At 35.8% G+C, this 23,242-nt stretch overlaps 1 protein-coding gene across 1 annotated transcript in view; it reads right to left on the bottom strand.

Annotated features, from left to right (window-relative positions):
* Positions 1 to 1,127: 1,127 nt before the first annotated feature.
* The window catches only part of LOC121369820, a 62,148-nt gene continuing 40,033 nt past the window's right edge, over positions 1,128 to 23,242 (bottom strand). The window contains exons 17-30 of the mRNA XM_041494894.1: positions 19,705 to 19,828; positions 18,982 to 19,092; positions 17,979 to 18,159; positions 15,692 to 15,923; positions 14,173 to 14,332; positions 11,169 to 11,271; positions 10,345 to 10,551; positions 9,218 to 9,346; positions 8,009 to 8,199; positions 7,057 to 7,200; positions 5,892 to 5,989; positions 4,675 to 4,777; positions 3,204 to 3,290; positions 1,128 to 2,394 (exon numbers count right to left, since the gene is read on the bottom strand). Of these exons, the coding sequence (XP_041350828.1) occupies positions 2,200 to 2,394; positions 3,204 to 3,290; positions 4,675 to 4,777; positions 5,892 to 5,989; positions 7,057 to 7,200; positions 8,009 to 8,199; positions 9,218 to 9,346; positions 10,345 to 10,551; positions 11,169 to 11,271; positions 14,173 to 14,332; positions 15,692 to 15,923; positions 17,979 to 18,159; positions 18,982 to 19,092; positions 19,705 to 19,828 (2,065 nt within the window). The 3' untranslated portion in view covers positions 1,128 to 2,199. The remainder of the gene's footprint in view (positions 2,395 to 3,203; positions 3,291 to 4,674; positions 4,778 to 5,891; positions 5,990 to 7,056; positions 7,201 to 8,008; positions 8,200 to 9,217; positions 9,347 to 10,344; positions 10,552 to 11,168; positions 11,272 to 14,172; positions 14,333 to 15,691; positions 15,924 to 17,978; positions 18,160 to 18,981; positions 19,093 to 19,704; positions 19,829 to 23,242) is intronic.

The raw sequence follows: 23,242 nt of genomic DNA on the forward strand, positions 1-23,242 counted from the left end.
AATATCGACCAATTACACTTTGCCTTTTATAGCATTATTCGGGAGCATGGAAATTCTAAAAATATCAGGCAAGACTATTTATGTAATAGGCAAACTTGTTGGTCTATTTCAACATTGAAAAAATGGGGAAAAGTGTAGTAATAAACTCTGGATAGTATACTAGTATAAACAGATTTTATGGCTATACCATCACGTTTTTGTTTTTCGTCTTGAAACAAATTTGATATAAAATTTTATATTACAGTTTGATTCAGGTGAATACTTCGTAATTCACCTGAATCATTTTGTATACCTTCGGCATAATCCTGAATGTTTTCAAATTCTTTTCAAATCACTGGAATGATTTTGCAAGTAACGTTTTGATTGGTCGAAGGAAAGGTCAACTGGACATGAGCTCCAAGGGGCTGCTGTTAGATCCACATGTAATAGTGGAGCTAATTTTAATTAGATTGATGAAAGTCAAACGTGATATGTAACGGTCCATAATAAAGCTACATACAAAATTTTAGTTAAATTTGTTTAGGCATTGCGAAAAAAAAGTGTTTGCCTGATGTGCAGTCAATCAATCAAGGATTGATCCCCATCAGTAAGCCCATTGAGCTATTTCTCCTTCCAGCCAGTTCTCCACAAGTATTGTAACAAAGGCCAGGGTATGTATATCCGACGCACTCAACACATTTTATTTACGGTTATATGGCGTCAGACATATGGTTAAGGACCACACAGATTTTGAAAGGAAACCCGCTGTCGCCACATAGGCTACTCTTTTACAACAGGCAGCAAGGGATCTTTTATTTGCGCTTCCCACAGGCAGGATAACACAAACCATGGCCTTTGTTGAACCAGTTATGGATCACTGGTCGGTGGAAGTGGTTTACACCTACCCACTGAGCCTTGCGGAGCACTCACTCAGGGTTTGGAGTCGGTATCTGGATTAAAAAACCCATGCCTCGACTGGGATCCGAACCCAGTACCTACCAGCCTGTAGACCGATGGCTAACCACGACGCCGGTATTATTAAACAAGTTTCAGAATAGTAGTCAAATAAAAAAAAATAATCAAGGAAAGATGATTAGAACTGAAACACAGAGAGAGAGAGAGAGAGAGAGAGAGAGAGAGAGAGAGAGAGAGAGAGAGAGAGAGAGAGAGAGAGAGAGAGAGAGAGAGAGAGAGAGAGAGAGAGAGAGACAGAGAGGAAACCTATCACTTTTTACTGAGCTACATTTGTACATCCTGCACCAAGACTAGAATATTTTTTGTAACTTCCAACTGACAAAATAGATCAGTCAGCATAGTCATCTATTGCACAAATAAATAAGTTTCATCAATTAGTGACGATGGTATTGCTAACACATTGGTCTATAATCAGTCAATCAGTGATGATGGTACTTTTAACACATCAGTCTAGGATTAGATTTAATCAATGAGTGATGATGGTATTTTTAACACATTGGTCAAGGATTAGTCAATGAGTGATGATGGTACTTTTAACACACCGGTCTACGATTAGTCAATGAGTGATGATGGTATTTTTAACACATTGATCTACGATTAGTCAATGAGTGATGATGGTATTTTTAACACATTGGTCTACGATTAGTCAATGAGTGATGATGTTATTTTTAACACACCGGTCTATGATTAGTCAATGAGTGATGATGGTATTTTTAACACATTGGTCAAGGATTAGTCAATGAGTGATGATGGTATTTTTAACACATTGGTCAAGGATTAGTCAATGAGTGATGATGGTATTTTTAACACACCGGTCTACGATTAATCAATGAGTGATGATGGTATTTTTAACACATCAGTCACGGATTAGTTTTAGTCAATGAGTGATGATGGTATTTTTAACACACCGGTCTACGATTAGTCAATGAGTGATGATGGTATTTTTAACACACCGGTCTACGATTAGTCAATGAGTGATGATGGTATTTTTAACACACCGGTCTACGATTAGTCAATGAGTGATGATGGTATTTTTAACACATTGGTCTACGATTAGTCAATGAGTGATGATGGTATTTTTAACACATTGGTCAAGGATTAGTCAATGAGTGATGATGGTATTTTTAACACATTGGTCAAGGATTAGTCAATGAGTGATGATGGTATTTTTAACACACCGGTCTACGATTAGTCAATGAGTGATGATGGTATTTTTAACACATCGGTCAAGGATTAGTCAATGAGTTATGATGGTATTTTTAACACATCGGTCAATGATGGAGAACACTGCTGATCAACACGTCGAAGGCCCAGTTCATCAATTGGAGCTCGACTGTTTTCTTTGGCCTGGAATTTCAGTAATGTCTGCTGCCACTGGGTCACAAGGTCAAGGATACTCTCATCTTCTGAACAGATATCAGGAACTGGCTTCTGAAGTCCCTTTGACATGAAAAGAAAAAAAAGAGAGAAATAAACAAACACCATGCTTCTATATCGTATACAGTTTGTACATAACACAGATAAACTCGGTGTTGAGAATAAGCTGGAATTTCATAATCAATTATCAGTTAAAATCAGTCAGACTGTCTGCATCAGCTGATAAAAATTTGTTTCCACAATCGTTTACAATATATAAAATTTAGGATGGATATGAATTATTAAGACTGGGGCGGGACGTAGCCCAGTGGTACAGCGTTCGTTCAATGAGCGGTCGGTGTGGGATCGATCCCCATCGGTGGGCCTATTGGGCTATTTCTCGTTCCAGCCAGTGCTCCACAACTGATGTAACAAAGTATGTGCTATCCTGTCTGTGGGATGGTGCATATAAAAGATCCCTTGCTGTTAATCGGAAAGAGTAGCCCATGAAGTGGTGACAGTGGGTTTCCTCTCTCAATATCTGTGTGGTCCTTAACCATATGTCTGATGCCATATAACCGTAAATAAAATGTGTTGAGTGCAATGTGTTGAGTGTGTCGTTAAATAAAACATTTCCTTCCTTCCTTTATTAAGACTATACACCTGTTGTCATGGTTACTGGGACACACCCTACACAAATATCTGATCAGTATTTGTTTATGTACACATGAAAATAACCACAAACCCTCAGCAGATAACACATGCATTTCAGCATATCTTTAATATATAACAATTGATTATGACTTTCATAAATGATCATCCATCACAACAACCCAACCAATCACGTTTTAATTATGACTGATTATCAGAACGCCAGTAAAACCTGTGAATACCTTTATACAGACGACTTCTGCAGCTACAAACGCATCTAGAATTGCTCCCACCAAGTTCTTGCTGTTTTGAAGCAGTATCAGCACGGTCTAAAACAAACATTCATAAAATACAAATACTACAATGTATAATTAATTTTATTCCATCCATGAAATACAAATACTACATTGTATAATTAATTTTATTCCATCCATGAAATACAAATACTACATTGTATAATTAATTTTATTCCATCCATGAAATACAAATACTACATTGTATAATTAATTTTATTCCATTCTTGAAATGCAAATACTACAATGTACAATTAATTTTATTCCATTAATAAAATACAAATACTACAATGTATAATTAATTTTATTTCATTAATGAAATACAAACAAATACTACAATGTATAATTAATTTTATTCCATTCTTGAAATAGAAATACTACAATGTATAATTAATTTTATTCCATTCATGAAATACAAATACTACAATGTATAATTAATTTTATTCCATTCTTGAAATACAAATACTACAATGTATAATTAATTTTATTCCATTCTTGAAATACAAATACTACAATGTATAATTAATTTTTATTCCAATTTTGTCTTGATGGTAATGGTGGTAAAGACCCTTCTGGTTGCTTTCAGTGACAACACTTTAATTTCATAAGCACGGGTGAGGGTCAGGGGGATCAACTGTTAACACACACACACCCTCTAAGTCCTGGAGCAAATTGTTGCATACGGACAAAAACAATGGAGACATAAGGGCTAAATGAGCAGTCTTAAATCTATTCACACTGTATTTCCATATTTATAATCACAATAGTAGTAACAGTAGTAGTAGTAGTAGTAGTAGTAGTAATAATCCATGTAAAAATACATAATATATTTATTTGGAACCCTATATAGCTGTATGGTAATAATTCAAATATGAATAAACGTTATCCAGATTTTGACATTTTTATTTAATTCGCAAAGGCAAGACAAACAAGTACATTTAAACTAAAGAAGCCACTTTTTTTGCTAGGTAAATGCCACAGATATTTAACAAAACATTTACGGTAGTGTTATGAGGTCTACAGAATTGCAGCTACATAATAAAATGGAATGTTAAACTGTTCTAATGTACATATGGACATAACTCAGTGGCAGATATAAGGGTGTCCCAGGAGGCCCCCTCCATATATTTTGCGAGTTATATTTTTATGTAATTTTTTCTTTTTTTTTTACAATGGAGAATCCGAGGAATCCTTTTGGGAACATTTGTGGCTTTCAGCCACATGCCATTGTGCCCCCCCCCCCCCACCCCCCACCCCACCCAATGGATTTTCTGGATCAGCTGCTGTAACTACTACATCCATGGCAAAGAAGAACCGGCAAATTACATACATGTATACATTGTATATGTTATGAACTTAAATTTTGTATGGGCTTTAAACTGTCAACATTATTCACACCAGATAAAGAAAAGTGATTTACTTGAGATGATCTTGCTGAATTTTTCAGTCCATTAGTTATCATCTGGAGTTGAGAGGAGTATGTGGCTATCAGTTCAGTTCGGTTCATTAGTTCACCCACTAAACTGTAAATTTAGCAAGAAAAAAATATTATTTGACAACACTTGAAGACATTATTGAGAATAACCTGTTGAGTACTGTATTTAACATGTATAGCAATTATGACACTTAGTCTAGATAAATGAGAAAAGAAATCCAATTAGAAGGTCATCATCATCATCATTTCCTGTCATGCCTAGTAGCATTTAGGGCAGCGACGAAGTTCCTCCACACCGGTCTATCCCTTGCCAATCTCTTGATGGTGCCCCAACTGTGTCCTGTCTCCTTCATCTCTATTTCCACTGTTTGGCGCCATGTTGTTTTCGGACGACCTCTCTTTCTTTTCCCTTTAGGGGTCCAGCGCACTGCAGTTCTGGTGATAGATGTGTCTTCTTTTCGGAGCACATGGCCAATCCGTCCTTTTATATGTACTTTCCCACAGACAGGACAACATATTATGGTCTTTGGTGTATCAGTAATGGGGCACTGACAAATACTTAAAAATCTTTACTGGCTAACCAAAGACAATCATTCCTATAAAAAACTGCACTTAAACTGAGAACTCTACCACTGAGCTACATTACATCAACTGGCTGGAATGGGAAAAAAATCCCAATCATGGCAATGTCTCTATTCACCAACAAATGTAACATGAATTTATGTTGCTGTCAGGTTTAATCAAAGATTGGCCTAATAAGATAAAGTTACCACATAAACGTGCTCATGGTATGCATGGTTATTTGCACTGTTTCAATGTTAACAATGACAGCCGATAATCTTGAGTAGAACACAAGGGTCTATCTGCTGTCGGTCATAACACTGAAAGTGTGCAAATAACCACACCTACCATGAGTATGTTTATGTGGTAACTGACTTGTACCATATCCCTAAGTGACATTACATAACACGATAAAGAAATTTGGTGCAGTGAGAGATGGGGGGGGGGGGGGGGTGTCAAAAGTATGCAGTTTTACACATTTATCGCACACATTTTCCAATGGGAAAACAAAGCAAGCATGGTACAATCTCCCTTAACAAATGAATGAATGAATATTTAGTGACACCCCTGCACGAGAAATACATCGGCTATTGGGTGTCAAACTATGGTAAATGTCTCCCTTAACAAATTAGAACATCTACCTGTTTTCACTGTAATCCATTAGCACCTTGAAAAATCTCCCCATCCTTGATCCATTTTCCGCCACAGCCTGAGCTTTTTCAAACAGTCTGTTAATACCCTTGAAAAAAAAAATTTAAAATGTTCTCTTTTGCAGAGATAATTTTTTTACTGTTTTAAAATATTGGTTTTTATCCAGCCATTTGATCTGAGCAGGATGAAGCTGTTATCTTTAAGCAGTATTCAGTTATTTTGTTTATCCTGCATCCTACAAGAATAGCTGCAAACTATACTTTTTTTCCAGTTTTGCTACACAAATTCCATACATTCATAATTCTAGCAAGTGTTTTGAAAAATTGCGTCATAAAATATTCAAGATGTCTTTCTTGTTAAGACTCTTATGTCAGACCAATAAAGCATTTTTAAACTGTAAACTATCAAAACTGGACTCTCAGTAAACTGGAATTCCCTCAAAATTGGATGGTTTTCAAAGTCCTTTTGTAACATCAATAAAGTTTAAAGTTTGTTTCGTTTCATGACACCACTAGAGCACATTAATTTATTAATCATCCGTTATTGCATGTCAAACATATGGTAATTTTGACAGTCATAGAGAGGAAACTCACTAGATTTTTCCATTAGTAGCAAGGGATCTTTTATATGCACCATCTCAGAGATAGGACAGCACATACCACAACCTTTGATATACCAGTCGTGGTGCATTGTTTGGAATGAGAAATAACCCAATGGGCCCACCGACAGGAATCGATCCTGGACCAACCACGCCATAGGCATCAATAAAGCCCAGAACCTCTAATCTAGATACCTCTTAAAACCAAACTTTTTTTTTTGACTGTAACTTTGTTTTTATTTAACGACACTACTAGAGCACATTGATTTATTCATCATCGGCTATTGACTGTCAAACGTGGTAATTTTGACATATAGTCTTAGAGAGGAAACCTGCAACATTTTACCATTAGCAGCAAGGGATCTTTAATATCTACTATCCCACAGACAGGACTGCACATACCTTAGATATACCAGTTGTGGTTCATTGACTAGAATGAGAAAAAGCCCCCGACAGGCATTGATCCCAAACTGACCACGCATCAAGCGAATGCTTTACCACTGGGCTACATCCCGATCCCCCCCCCCTCCTCAGTAACAATGAGAGTATGTACTCACAGCAGTATCAAACTGTCCACTTCTGCTGAAATGCTCAATTGTAAGCATGTCTTCGGCGATTCGTCTTGCTAGTTTAACAACAGCATTACTATCATCAGCCCAGGGGAGGTAATCAGGGTCTTGGTATAGTAGGGTGTACCTGGTCTTTAGGATAAAAAAATAACATATAATTATGAAAATGTATTTGAATTTCTTTTTACAATCACAAGATTACTAATTTTTTTACAAAACAAACGTAAAAATTATTACATTTTGAAAATATAAATAATATTTATTCCAATTTTTAAAAATGTTTCAAAGGTTGAATTATTTCTCAATCATTTTAAATCTTTCTTCCTAAAATGTATTTGAATTGCTTTTTATAATCACAAGATTATAAATTTTTCAACAAAACAAACATAAAAATTATTACATTTTGGAAATATTATAAATATTATTTATTCCAATTTTTAAAAATGTTTCAAAGATTTAATTATTTCCCAATAATCTTAAATCTTTCTTCTTAATTTTGAGCCTTTAAAATATGATTTTTTTTTTTAATCTAACTTTTCTAAGCTTTAAAGTGAAATAAATCCAAATATGTTTTTTTTAAAATGAAATTTCTAACAAAACGAATGTTACTGTTACTGTTATTTTATTTACATGCCTATACCCAAAAGAGGTTCAGGTACGTAAAACAAATGTAAAAATCAATAAATTTTTAAAATATTATAAATATTATTTATTCCAATTTTTTAAAATGTTTGAAAAATTTAATTATTTCTCAATAATCTTAAACCCTTCTTCTTCTTTATTTTGAGCCTTTAAAATAAGAGAGAGAAAAATTTGGTATCTAAGTTTTCTAAGCTTTAAACTGAAATAAATTCAAATATTTTTCAATTTTTGATATTGAAATGCTTAAAATTTGTCTACTTGATTTATTTACTGCCAAATAACCCAGCCGAAAACGTACTGCTGTACAAGACAAATTGCTTGTGATCTTCCAATTTTGGTTACTGTTTAAGTCAGGTGAGTTGTCTTCCCTTTTCTGTAAGTTCAACCGGCTGTCACTTTTACCACTTGTAGATGTTTTTGTTACAGGCTTTTTGTTCTCAGGATGTTCAGTGGGTTGAACTAGAAGACTGTTTATTAGTTTCTTGATTTCTTGACATAAAAGAAAGAAAGAAATTGAAGTAAAAGAAAGATATTGGACCGAATTTACAAAGCCGGTTTATGACTTACATTCGTGTAACTACATACATCTACAATGCTTAAACATCTGTGTTTTAGAAAAACAGGCTTTGTAAATTCGGTCCATTATGTTTTATTCTGCAGTCACTATATGTAATGTCGGGATAAGACAACTAGATAAATTTCTATATTTTTGGTCACTGATCGAAAATATAGTTTTTTAGGACGGATCTACTTTTACACTAGTTATGATCAGTAAAGGAATGGTGTATTGTTGGATGTTATTGTTGAATGTTACTTATTCTTTACTTTCCAATTGATTTGTTTGGATTTTTAAAAATGTTTTGAAGACAATTTTTATTTTAAAAATAAGAAATAAATTGTTGTTATTTAAGAATTATTTAGTTTTGGTGTAGGAATATTGTAGGTGACAAGGCATTCAATACGTGTGGACATACTGCTCTGGAAAATGGTGAAGTTAAGAAAATAGCTGGTTACTGTCTTAAGATATCGGCCTTATCCTGCTACGTTCGAATGAGCCATTTACCATTCTAACCTTCGCAAGATAGAGCCGATATCTTAAGACAGTAACCAGTTATTCTCTATATATACATGCTAAGAAAACTGGTATCAGTGTATCCAAGTTATGAATTTATGAAGTCAACAAAATCTATTTATTATATCAATAAACATATATACTCAAAAAGGGTAAAAAATATCTGTTAAACCTTTCAAATAATTTATTGTAACTTTAAAAGCAACATGTTAATGGACATTATCTTAAAATTCTAAACCTATAACAATTTGTGCAACCAGATAAACCATAAAAAACAGGGGGCTTTTGGTGGGGGGGGGGGGGGGGGGGGGGGGGAGATGGTGTATGTTTTTTGGTTTTAGTGCAAATATTGACCGTGCAAAAAAGTCTACAGAGAATGACAGTGTTAAAATATAATTAAAACAATTAAATCAGTCCAAATCACTGATATCATACCTGGAACCAAGCTGGCCCTGATATCAGGCATATTTTTCAATGTCAGTGTCAGTCTTTTTATTTTTGCAGCCCATTCCAGCTTCAATTGGGATACTTCTGGGTCCATGTGACCAGTTCTCAAATTCTCACCTTAATCACAGACAGAGATATAAATTAGTGTCAAACTTTTTTCTTTAATATCTAAATTGTTATTTTATGTAAAAATGTCTGACCAAGTCAAAATTTATCACACATGTAACAAGCATTCTGAAAGTACTGCTAATAAAGCAATACATGTGCTCTAATGGGCGCAACAAATGTTCATATCTTCGAAATTCCAAGGGCCATAACTCTGTGAAAAATGGGTTAAAAAGTTAAACTTTACTCTGTAACAGTACGTGATAAAGCAATACACAAAATTTCATCTAAATATCTTCTGGAATTGCAAACAAAAGATTCATATCTCCTAAGTTCAAGGCCATAACTCTGTGAAAAATGGGTAAATCTGTAACAGTACATGATAAAGCTGTACACAAAATTTCAGCTCAATATCTCAAGGCATTGTGTAAAAGAACATCTGGAAAACTATATGTGGGACAGACGGACGGAGATGAAACCTATAGTCCCCTCTGGTTGGATCAGAAGGGGACTAAAAAAATGACTGGTACGTGGTTGAGTATTGTAAAAATCAAGACTACTGTAAGTTCAAGACTCAGTGATTGTCCTCTATGGACTCATTTGTTTTTCTGTCCCGGGTAGTCCAGTTATAAAGGGCTCGATAGATGTGTGGTCGATTTGGGATTGATCCCCATTGGTGGGCCCACTAGGCTATTTCATGTTCCGGCCAGTGCACCACGACTGGTATATCAAAGGTCGTGGTATGTGCTATCCTGTTTGGAGGATGGTGCATATAAAAGAACCCTGGTTCCCAATGGAAAACTGTAGCGGGTTTCCTCTCTAAGACTTTATGTCAGAATTACCAAATGTTTGACATCCAACAGCCGATGATGATTAAAACATTGATGTGCTCTAGTGGTTTCATTACACAAAACAAACTTTTAACTTTAAACTAAAATTCCATTTCAGTTTCATCCTATAGGTCATGGCCTAACAAAATACTAGACAGGTGTCTGTAACAAGAACATTACCTGACGTAGCCAATGAATTCCATCCGGTCACCAATTCTGATGTCAGTGATGTAAGTTCATTGAGATAGCGACCAATCAGATTTCTCTTGACAAGATTGGGGCAAATCTTGATTGCCAGCAAAACTTTCTTCTGAATGGCTAACATATTGTTTTTCATCTGATTCAAATGATCTTTAAATTCTGACAGCCTAAATTCATCAGAAGAATCTACAAGTGTTAAAAATAAGATAAAATATTGCTTACAAAAACTAGATTGGTTTTACAATACCACAAAAGATTATTTTGTTATTGGAGCAGTTTTAAAATGACACTGGACCATTTTGAAATAAGACAACTCAAAATATTGATTTTGTCAGTTGGGTTAAGCTTTAAGTTATTTTGTCTATGATGCTATAATATTCTAGCAATTGTAAATGTTCAGTCTTAATTAAAAAAAAGATTGTTCCAGTTATTAGAACATTCATAATAATACAAAAACTGTTTTCATGAATTTTAATCAATACTTCAAGATAGTTAAAACTGGCAGACAGATATATTTGACAAACATCTAGCTCTATGTACCAGTATATTTCAAAATTTTAGTTAAATAATAAATACACTTTCCACCAACTGAAATACTAATGACAGAATATAGAAAGCTAACATTTCACTGCAATCATCACTCACACCCCACCCACACATGAGAGCTCAAAAATGCTTATTGAATTTTTTTTTTTTAAAAGTATAACAAAATTAAATAGTTTAAAGGTTCATATTCTAAAATAAAAAGATTTCACACTAAAGTCTCAATGTTATGATTTTATGACTATATTCATTATACATACCATCATGTACCATATTCATATCAATGGCGCTCGTCTCAAAATGATCAAGTACTTCAAGAAAGTCCTTTGTTTCTACCTTGATCATCTCTCTGGCTTCAATAACCTAGAAATAATTAAAGCATTAATCTCAAACAGAAATAATTATTAGATATATAAACCTCTGAAAAATGTTGGTCTTTAATGTGCATTTCCCCACAGAAAAGACAGAACATCCCATTTTTTTTATAGTCTAGTTGTAATGATAATAAACAAAGGTGTTCCTGTAGATTCTTTCCAACTCAGGTGAATATTCTATCACTAAGCTAAATGATGTAAATCTCACTATAATTGCAAACTAGCAGCTTGTCAACAGTTACAAGTCCATCTATAACTGCAAATGTCCGTGGTAATTGGCAATGCCGTGGGGGCTATAATTCTCCACAGCACTTTTTTGCCAGGGACTATATTCAGGGTTTTTTCAATGGCATGGTGTTTTTTTGTCATGGACTATATTCAGGGGTTTTTCAATGGCATGGTGGTGTTTTTTTTTTACCATGGACTATATTCAGGGGTTTTTCAATGGCATGGTGTTTTTTTGCCATGGACTATATTCAGGGTTTTTTCAATGGCATGGTGGGTTTTTTTGCCATGGATTATATTCAGGGGGTTTTCAATGGCATGGTGTTTTTTTGCCATATGGACTATATTCAGGGGGTTTTCAATGGCATGGTGTTTTTTTGCCATGGACTATATTCAGGGGTTTTTCAATGGCATGGTGTTTTTTTTTACCATGGACTATATTCAGGGGGTTTTCAATGGCATGGTGTTTTTTTGCCATGGACTATATTCAGGGTTTTTTCAATGGCATGGTGTTTTTTTGCCATGGACTATATTCAGGGGGTTTTCAATGGCATGGTGTTTTTTTGCCATGGACTATATTCAGGGTTTTTTCAATGGCATGGTGTTTTTTGGCCATATGGACTATATTCAGGGGGTTTTCAATGGCATGGTGTTTTTTTGCCATGGACTATATTCAGGGTTTTTCAATGGCATGGTGTTTTTTTGCCATGGACTATATTCAGGGGGTTTTCAATGGCATGGTGTTTTTTTGCCATGGACTATATTCAGGGGGTTTTCAATGGCATGGTGTTTTTTTGCCATGGACTATATTCAGGGTTTTTTCAATGGCATGGTGTTTTTTTGCCATGGACTATATTCAGGGTTTTTTCAATGGCATGGTGTTTTTTTGCCATGGACTATATTCAGGGGGTTTTCAGTGGCATGGTGTTTTTTTGCCATGGACTATATTCAGGGTTTTTTCAATGGCATGTGTTTTTGCCATGGACATTTTCTTAATTTCAGGGTTTGATACTTGAACGTAAAGTCAAATAAAGTTTGTTTTGTTTCAAAACACCACTAAACAACGTTATTAATCATTGGCTATATATTGGATCTCAAACATTTGCTCATTTGCTACATAAAGTCCTGGAGGAAACCTGCTATATATACCACAGCCTTTGATATACCAGACATTGGGCACTGGTTGGGATAGGGAGGGGGCGGGATGTACCCCAGTGGTAAAGCATTCGCTTGATGCACGGTCGGTCTAGGATCGATCCCCGTGGGTGGACTCACTGGGCTGTTTCTCATTCCAGCCAGTTCTCCACAAATGGTGTAACAAAGGCCATGGTATGTACTATCCTGTCTGTGGGATGATGCATATAAAAGATCCCTTACTGTTAATCAAAAAGAGTAACCCATGAAGTGGCGACAGCAGGTTTCCTCTCTCTATATCTGTGTGGTCCTTAACCATATGTCTGACGCCATATAACTGTAAATAAACTACTACTTATAACACTATGTACAGTTAGTGTAATGATGTTATCAACTTCACACTACAGGCTTCACTAACAATGTCTTTGGCATGTTATATTTCTACCACACATAAATTTCCAGGCAGAACTTTGTGTAATGGACTATTCAAGGTTTGCAGCACAAACTCACAAACAAAACAAACTCAAGCATTTAAGGACTGTCTGTTATTTCTTTTAAGTTCATCTGGGTACAAACAAAAATAATAAGAAGCCACAAACTGTGTGAATCAGCGAAGCAATTCACACATACATTTGCATATAAAAAACATTTCATACCCAGATGAACATAAAAAAAAGAAAGAAAGAAAGAAATGTTTTATTTAACGACGCACTCAACACATTTTATTTATGGTTATATGGCATCAGACATATGGTTAAGGACCACACAGATTTTTTAGAGGAAACCTGCTGTCGCCACTACATGGGCTACTCTTCTGATTAGCAGCAAGAGACCTTTTATTTGCGCTTCCCACAGGCAGGATAGCACAAACCATGGCCTTTGTTGAACCAGTTATGGATCACTGGTCGGTGCAAGTGGTTTACGCCTACCCACTGAGCCTTACGGAGCACTCACTCAGTGTTTGGAGTCGGTATCTGGATTAAAAATCCCATGCCTCGACTGGGATCCGAACCCAGTACCTACCAGCCTATAGACCGATGGCCTACCACGACGCCACCAAGGCCGGTATAAAAAAGAAGAAGATAATAACAGACAATTCTTATAATTAAATTTGAAACATACTTACTAATAATAACGCTAAAATTCATATTTTATCTTGTATTATTTTTGGGGTTTTTGAACAATAAGACAAACTACCAATACAAAGTGACGTCATCAGGTTTGATGTTCCTTGATGACATTATTTTTATGTTCATCGAGAAATTAACAAATACATGACGTTAAATTGTAATGAATGTAACAGACATTTAATTATAAAATGAGCAAAATGATGCCGAACATTTGACTATTTGACTATTTGTCAAACCAACAGTAAAATAGGAAATTTACATCTATAATCCACTATTATAATAAGGTAATTTGTACAATCCATTCAGTTTGTAACTGTTATAGGCTTACATTGGTAAATTCACAAAGAATGGAAAACATTTCTTACATAATAAAAATTTCACAGATAAAAGAAGAAAATTACTTTCATGATCCACTGTGCAAGAAGGACATTCTTTCGTAACTTGAGAATTGGGGGCATGTCAGAAAGTGGACTATTTTCCTGAACACATGTCTGAATGTCCTCCAACACTGATGTCAGTTTAGAAACCAATTCAAATGACCGAGACTTGTTCTCATCATTTCTGTAAAAGACAATTTTAAAAACATGTACAATGAAGCGTCTCTATACTGGACACCCTTGGAACCAAGTAAAATGTCTAGTTTTAAGAGGTATCCAGTTTAGAGAGGTTAAGTTCTGTATTGATTATTAAAATGGGACTGTGAAAAACATAGAGTTTTGAGGCAATTCGGGTTTTAAGAGGTTTGGAGAAAACTTGAGGTGTTTTCTCTTTTATAGATACATTACCTGTCCTCAAACAAGTTGTTCGAGGACAGGTAATGTGAAAAAGAAATTATAGTGTAAGACTTCTGACAGTAATATTTAGTAAAATATTTGTGTGCACAAAATATCTAGAGTCTATCCATTTCTTTTACATTTTAAAAATATTTCAATAAAAAGATATAGGTGAATGCTCAATTGAAAATGATATAGTATTGCTGTTTGTATTGTGTTTATAGTGCATACGTATCAAGTTTTAGTTTTGAGTGGACATGAAATATAGCATTTAGCATGACCATATCAATCATTAAATAAACAGTAACATAGTCTAAAACATGAGTTTACAAATAATGACATGGTCACAGCCTAAAATACATAAAAATAATTGGTCTCAAAAACACTTTATTTGACCAGCTACAAAATCATCATATTTCACTTGTTATGGATATTTTGTTATATAGCGGTAATTGACTTATGGCTACTGAGCCAAAAAACTAAACAAATAACCATTTAAAATGTCTGCAAAATGGCTCATGATAGCTAATGCTAACTAACAAATGTACACACAGCATATATTTCAAGTCACATAATCCATGCATAGTGTTTTCCTTAGATATTTGGCAAGGCATGGTAGATTAAACACTTATGGGCATTTTCACCATTTTCAGGGCATTTTTTTTATTATTAAAGACAAAAAATTAATTGAAAATTAAAAAATGTAATTAATGTGCCTGCTTTAATAAGAGAATGGCATAAGTATGTAACAGGGATATTTGATTAATTAATAATTTTCCGAGTTTTTTATAAAGTAAATATTAGAATTAATATTTGAAAAAGTCATGTTTAATGTCAGGACAGCATGGCACTGATTAAGGCAAGATTGTGCTAGACTACTGAGGCATATTTTATTAATTAGTAATAAATATTCGAGTGTTTTTACAAAGACAATTTTAGAATTAATTAGTGAAAAAGGCTTGTTTAATCTCATGGCAGCATGGCACTGATTAAGGCAAGATGGCTCTAGACTACTGAGGCATGATGCTGCACCATACTGAAACAAGCTGATTAAGGCAAGATGGCACTAGACTACTGAGGCATGGTGCCACAACACACTAAAACAAGCTAGCGAAAACACGAATGCGACCATGCCTGGTTGACATACCCTACAGATACACAGTCCAGTAAACCTCCAATGTTTATCATTTCCTCGTCCATCTTTTGAAAGAGTTCTGCCATATCCTCCTCATTTATCTGTGCCCACTTGAATCCGAGGATTTTGCAACCTTCATCCTCTATGATTTGAGCTGACACGGTCTTGAGGAAACATTGAGAGCAGAACATGACGACTGCCCACTCGCGACACAGCCGACACATCTGAAGTCTCAATACACTGTCTGAAAGCAAATGATGGTTTGTTTAACGACACATCAAGCATACTGTTTAATCAGCAAATATTACATATTACGTATCTATTCATATAGTGGGGTAATTTGTAGCCCAGTGGTAAAGCTCTCACCTGATGTGCAGTAGGTCTAGGATCGATCCCTGTTGGTGGCCCCATTGGGCTATTTCTCGTTTCAACCAGTGCACTACGACTGGTATATCAAAGGCTGTGGTATGTGCTATTCTGTCTGTGGGATGGTGCATATAAATATTCCCTTGTTACTAATGAAAAAATACAGCAGGTTTTTTCTCTTAGACTATACATACACTTCACCAAATGTTTAACATCCAATAGTCGATGATTAATAAATTGATGTTCTCTAGTGGTGCCATTAAACAAAACAAAGTAACTATTCACATGGAAACTGAAGAGTTTCACTGCAAATGTTTTTGTTGACCCTATCGACTTGAAAGTAAAACTGATCTAGATTTACATTGCATGTTTTATTGAAATGATAAACTTTTACAAACGGGAATTTAAAACTCAATAAATCCAAAACTGGGGAAATGAAAACAACTACATAAACATAGGATGATTTTTTACCGAATATCTATCGGATTTTTTTTATGAATTTGAGGATTTGCTCCAGCACTAGACAACAAAAAGGACTGGGCAGAATGTGAAACATTCAATGGATTGATCACACAACTCCTCACACCTCAAGTCTTGATTCTACCACAAAGTTACATCCTGTTACATTTCACTTTAGCAACAAGACACACACAGACACAGACACAGTCACACAGACACAGTCACACAGTCACAGTCACAGTCACACAGACACAGTCACACAGACACACACACAGAGAGAGAGACACAGACACACACAGAGAGACACAGACACACAGAGAGAGACACAGATGCAACAGAGAGACACAGACACACATAGACAGACACAATCACATAGACAAAGTTACACAGACACACATAGAGAGTCACATACACACACACAGAGAGACACAGACACACACAGAGAAACACAGACACACACAGACACACAGACACAGTCACAGTCACACAGACACAGTCACACAGACACAGACACAGTCACAGACACAGTCACAGTCAAACAGACACAGTCACAGTCACACACACACAGTCACAGTCACACAGTCACAGTCACACAGTCACAGTCACACAGTCAGTCACACACACAGTTACACAGACACAGTCACACAGACACACATAGAGAAACACATACAGAGAGACACAGACACACACACACACACAGACACACACAGAGAGACACAGACACACAGAGAGAGACACAGATGCAACAGAGAGACACAGACACACATAGACAGACACAATCACATAGACAAAGTTACACAGACACACATAGAGAGTCACATACACACACACAGAGAGACACAGACAAACAAGCTGAAACACAGAAAAACAGACACACACAGAGAGACACAGAGAGACACAGACACACATAGACAGACACAAACAGTTACACAGACACACAAACAGAGACAAGAGTTGGGAATTGGTTGGAATTTTGATCTCTGGTTGTAATTGTTTTGCATGAATCAATCAACTTTTGATTACACAATGGGTTAGATTCATATGAACATAAGAAAGATTTGAATTATAAGCACCATGCACCTATTGTCATGTTCACTGGGATAGATGCTACAAATCACTAATTTTACCTTTAATAACTAATTCATATCATTTTCTTTATGTATGTACAAAAGCCAACTCCATCATATTTACATCAATTTCATCATCTAAACTGGAATAACACTTACAGTTAACATTTTCCGCGACAATCGATTACGGATTACACTCACACACAAAACATATCACACACCCACTGGTTAAAATAATCTACTATCTTTAACTCTTATTTTATTTTAACCTGAAAGGTGTATTATGTGTATATCTACTAAGGGTATAAAATCTATAACAATTCCTAGATCAGTTTTACTAACAACATAAAATTTGCACTGAAATGTTCATTTTTAAACCGTTGTTGTTGTTTTTTAAAGCAATTTACCTGAATCTGACATCTCATTAGAAAGTTTTTTAATCTTCCCAGTGACATCCACAAGGTCATCTATTGATTTGTGGAGGAAGGTTAAACCAGACTCAGAAGCCAACTTTTCTGACATGAAAAACGAAGCTGCTCTGGTAAGAAGATCAGTCATAGTCTGCTGGTTGGACACCAAAATATCAACCTGACACAAAACACAATTATCAGTTATACTCATTTTAGAACAGCAATATTTTAAGAACAATAAACAATTTTTTGGTAATTATTTGAAAATTTCATGTGCCATTCATAGTGAGTAATCACATAACAGAAACAAAAGAAAAAGAATGGATTAAAATAATTAAATCATATTTTTATTATCATGAATAAAATGTTTCAAAAGTATTTTATAGTGCTTCTGACACCAATAGTTGTTTTTCATACATCTGGCTAACAACCGGGAGCCAGTGTATTTTTTATGTTGGGGTTTGGTTAAGTATTCATTCATTTATTGATATTAATGAAGTTTTGGTATTTTGTTCCTGGTATTAAGAACAAAAATAAAAATAAATATGATGCTCATTTTGGATCAGGTTTTCTCCCATCCCTAGCCATACAAAACATGAGTATTCCATGACGTCAGCGCATGTGGAATAAATTGGTATTGCATGACCACGTGACTTCTATTGTTTGAGCTGATATTAACATTGGGTGATGTCACGTAAACGGCAAAATAACGCAAGAAATGCTTTTTATATTCCATAAAAAGAAGGAAACCTGCTGTCATAATGAAATTATACTATCATTTTCAGTTTATACTTTTAGCATAAACCATTTTTGGTTACGATCTTTTCAGTGGTTATGATTATTTTATTGTAAGATAAAAAATAAATAATGTAGGTTTTTTCACGTTTTCCCCAAATGCTTGTTTTTCATCTACTGGATGGGAGAAAAATAATCCTCCATTATGTATCCATATGGGACACATATGAAGGATTCTTTGATTGTGTTATCTAGAGAATCATACCTGAGATACAAGCGAACTGTGATCCTTGTGTCCTGCCAATTCCAAAATGAGATCTGTACAACTCTTCCATTGTTCAACAATGTCATCAATCAGTACACAGGCTCTGTCCAACTAAAAGAGAAATTACAATTAGGGCTGTACCCTAGTGGAGGGAAAAAGGGGGGCACTTGCACACACAGACAAATATTAAAGTGTCTTTTTCAGTTTACAGGTGCCCTTGTGTCCTGCTGTTTCCAAATTCAGATCTGTACAACGCTTCCATTTCTCAATAATGTTATCAATAAGTATACAGACTCTGTCCTAACCATGGTCCCAACTGAAAAAGAAAATTTCAATCTGGGATTTTTTTCAGTTAACAAGTGTCCTTTCTGTCCAGCCAGTGGAGACCCTCTAATACCATATTCTGATTATTTGTACTGCCAGCCCTCCACCACATATTTCAGTCTGCCAATGTCCCCTACCGAGCCCAATAAATTTAAGGTCCATAACTCTGTGAAAAAAATTGGTAAATCACCATGAAAGTTAAACTTGATCTGTAACAGAACATGATAAAACTATGCACAAAATGTTAGCTCAATATGTCAAGGTATTGTGAAAAACAAAGACATCCAGAAAACTCAAAATTATATGTTGGACAGACAGACAGACAGACAGACAGAAGGACAGAGATGAAACCTATAGTGCTCTCTGGTTGGACCGGTAGGGACTAATAATAATACCCACCATCACAGACCAAGCTTTGCAATCTGTGTGGAACACGTCTTGTTTCTGTTCATCAGTTGACTTAGCAGTGTCAGAGATTTTGGAAGACAAATGACTAATACCATTGCACAAGTTCTCAAGTTCTCTAAAAATATAACGGAACAGTTTAGTTTGTTTTGTTTAAGGACATCACTAGATCACATTGATTAATTAAACATCAGCTACTGGATATCACACATTTAATGATTCTGTCACATAGTTTTTTTAAGTCCACTACATTTTTCCTTTAGCAGTAAACTTAAAAAAAATTCTGTTTAACAACACCACTAGAGCACATTGATAAATTAATCAGCGGCTATTGGATGTCAAACATTTGATAATTCTGACACTAGTTATCAACGGAAACCCACGACATTTTTCTTTCATATGCATTTTCCCCAAAGACAGGAAAGCACATACCACAGCCTTTGACCAGTTGTGGTGCACTGGTTGGAGATAGAAACAACCACACAAGCACCTCAGGCGAGCACTCAACCGACTGGGCTAAATCCCACCCCTCTATTAGCAGTAAGGAATCCTTTACATATGTGCACTTTTACACAGGACAGTACATGTCACAAACTAGTATGGGGGAGGGGGGCACTAGTTAAAATGGGTATAAAATTCAATGGGTCTGTTAATTTGGTTCTGTCCTATGTCCAAAGCAATTCAGGCTAGCACCTGACTGACCTAGATCCCACATTCCAAGACAGAAAATATGAACCAGGGCTTCTAGCATTTTTATAAAATCCACTAGCCATAGCATTAGTTATTTTAAAAATTCACTAGCCACGATAAAAAAATTCACTAGCTCTACTTTACTTTAAGTTAATATAATTTTACTAAATAATAGTAATTATCAGATATGCCACCTAAAGAGCTCCCTCTTAAAAACACTAACACTGAGGGGTTGGGGTTGGGGCAGGTTATTCATATTTACAAAATAGACTTAACTGCAACATTTTACCAAAACAAATTCACTAGCCATCGGGCATGGCAATAGTAGTTATTTACTTGCCCAACATTGAATATCACTAGCCATGGGAGTGGGGCTACCACAATCTAGAAGCCATGAATGAACAAAATAATATAATTACAATGAAACCTGTTTAAACCGGATCACGTCAAAGAACTGATATTTAATATTTATTAAGACAGGATCCGGTGTTTAGAGGATCGCGTCAAAGAATTTAGAAGGAAGGAAGGAAATGTTTTATTTAACGACGCACTCAACACATTTTATTTACGGTTATATGGCATCAGACATATGGTTAAGGACCACACAGATATTGAGAGGAAACCCACTGTCGCCACTTCATGGGCTACTCTTTTCAATAAGCAGCAAGGGATCTTTTATATGCACCATCCCAGACAGGGTAGTACATACCACGACCTTTGATATACCAGTCGTGGTGCACTGGCTGGAACAAGAAATAGTCCAATGGGCCCACCGACGGAGATCGATCTCACACCAACCACGCATCGAGTGGGTGCTGTACCACTGGGCTACATTGAAATACACACACACACACCACACAATCATGGGGTAGCAATATATTTGGTTCAAATTTTATATTTGACCCAGAAATTTATTTTAGAAGCTTGTTTTTCAAGTTTCTAAAGTTTGAATGAATTTTTGTTTTCAGGTTTTGCTACTCAGATAACTACAATGTATTTGTAGTTTTTAGTTGGTCACTGTACATTTCACATTTCTTTTTATTTTGTGTACATTGATTTTCAGGTATGTTTAGATTGTTGGAAGATAGTGTACTTTTAGTTATGTGTCTTGAGGTTGTTGTTTCTCCTGATAGCCATTTAGTGTGGATTATTTGATGTTTGGAGGTAGTTGTTTTCTTCCATTGTTAGTAATCTATCATGGGGGACTACAATTCAGAAGTTATTCGACAACTAAAAGAGGCGGTACTCCAACTTTCATCCAAATTGGATCGATTTGAACAGAAACTGAATGAGGCTGAAACAGATTTTTTCTCCTCGAAGTCACCACCCTCCACCCCAACACCCACTTCAGACCATTTTGTTTATGCATCTGAGGATAGACTTCCTCAATGCTATAGGTGTTTACAGTATGGTCACATCCAGATGGCATGCAGGGTACGACTAGATCACTCTAGACGATTTCAACAGGAAAATGTTAACTTTCCTGTTTGCAATAATATGTCTGTCAGACGTCATGGTTTACCAGATGGTCTTGTTGGTGATACTAGTGAGGTGACTGTTAGCATTGATGGACATGTTTGTAGAGGTCTCCTTGATACTGGGTCAACTGTTTCCACTATCAGTGAGACATTTTACAAACAGTTTCTTTCTCATTTGACAGTTTATCCATTGGAAACTTTGTTGGACATTGAATGTGCCGATGGAGAGAGTTTACCATATCGAGGATATGTGGAAGCAACTCTTATTTTTAAGGGTCTTCTTTCAGAAACTCCTTATCATTCTTTATTGCTAGTTGTTCCAGATAGCAGGTACAACAGTGATGTTCCAGTTTTGATTGGTACCAACATATTGACACCAGCTCTTGATGAATGCCGCAAAGAGTATGGAACTCGCTTTCTGCAGTGTGCCAATCTGCAAACTTCTTTTTATTTAGCTTTCAGGGCAATTGTTTTGCAGGAAAAGGAGTTGACTCGTAACAAGTTTAGGTTGGGACTTGTGTGAAGTGCTGCTACCAGCAACATCATCATTCCACCAAACCAAACTGTAACTGTGAGAGGTTACTTAGACAGGAAGGTTCCTTATAGGAATGTTTGTGCTGCACTCCATCCTACCCAGCATTCAGTTATATCAGAACTGGATGTCTCGCCTGCTATTCTGGGTTATAGTTTTCAGGGTACATGTAGCTCTGTGATGGATGTTCCTGTGGCTAACATCACTACCCAGACAGTGGTAATACCACCGAGAGGTCTTCTGTGTGAACTTCAACCAATCACGATTAAAGATCTTCCATTCGACATCACCGAAGATGAGAAGTCTATTTTTGAGAAAATGACTTTGTCTTCAGATATACTTACTGAAGAGGAGCTGAAGCAAGGCATTAGTCTCATTCTCCAATATCAGGACATTTTTCTAAAGGTGATTCAGGGCGCAAAGCAGCACTTTATATTTACTCGCCAACTGGCTAGTGAATGAAAAAAAATACTAGCCAACTAGAGATTGTTACTCGCCAGGCAACATATGAAGTAGGCCTACATTTTGTTTTACTTTCCTTTGTAAACCGTTTTTTAATTGGGTTACGCGATTCCGACAAGTATACCGACGGCTACAGTTACCGAAACTAGGACGTATTTTATTTATTTATTTATTTTTGTTCACGATATGCTATCGTTACCAACAACTTTCTCGAACGTTTTTTTAAAATTTATTTAGCATATTCCTGCCATGTAACATTTAGCTTAACTTTAGGTGCAAACAAATTGGCTGTGAAGCGGGTCCAATGCTGTGTGAAAACTCATTTACAATCGGAAAACCCCGATGTGTCACGAGGCTTTCCGAACACCTC

The sequence above is a fragment of the Gigantopelta aegis genome, chromosome 4, assembly GCF_016097555.1.
Source record: "Gigantopelta aegis isolate Gae_Host chromosome 4, Gae_host_genome, whole genome shotgun sequence".
In the NCBI taxonomy this organism is placed as follows: Eukaryota; Metazoa; Mollusca; class Gastropoda; order Neomphalida; family Peltospiridae; genus Gigantopelta; species Gigantopelta aegis.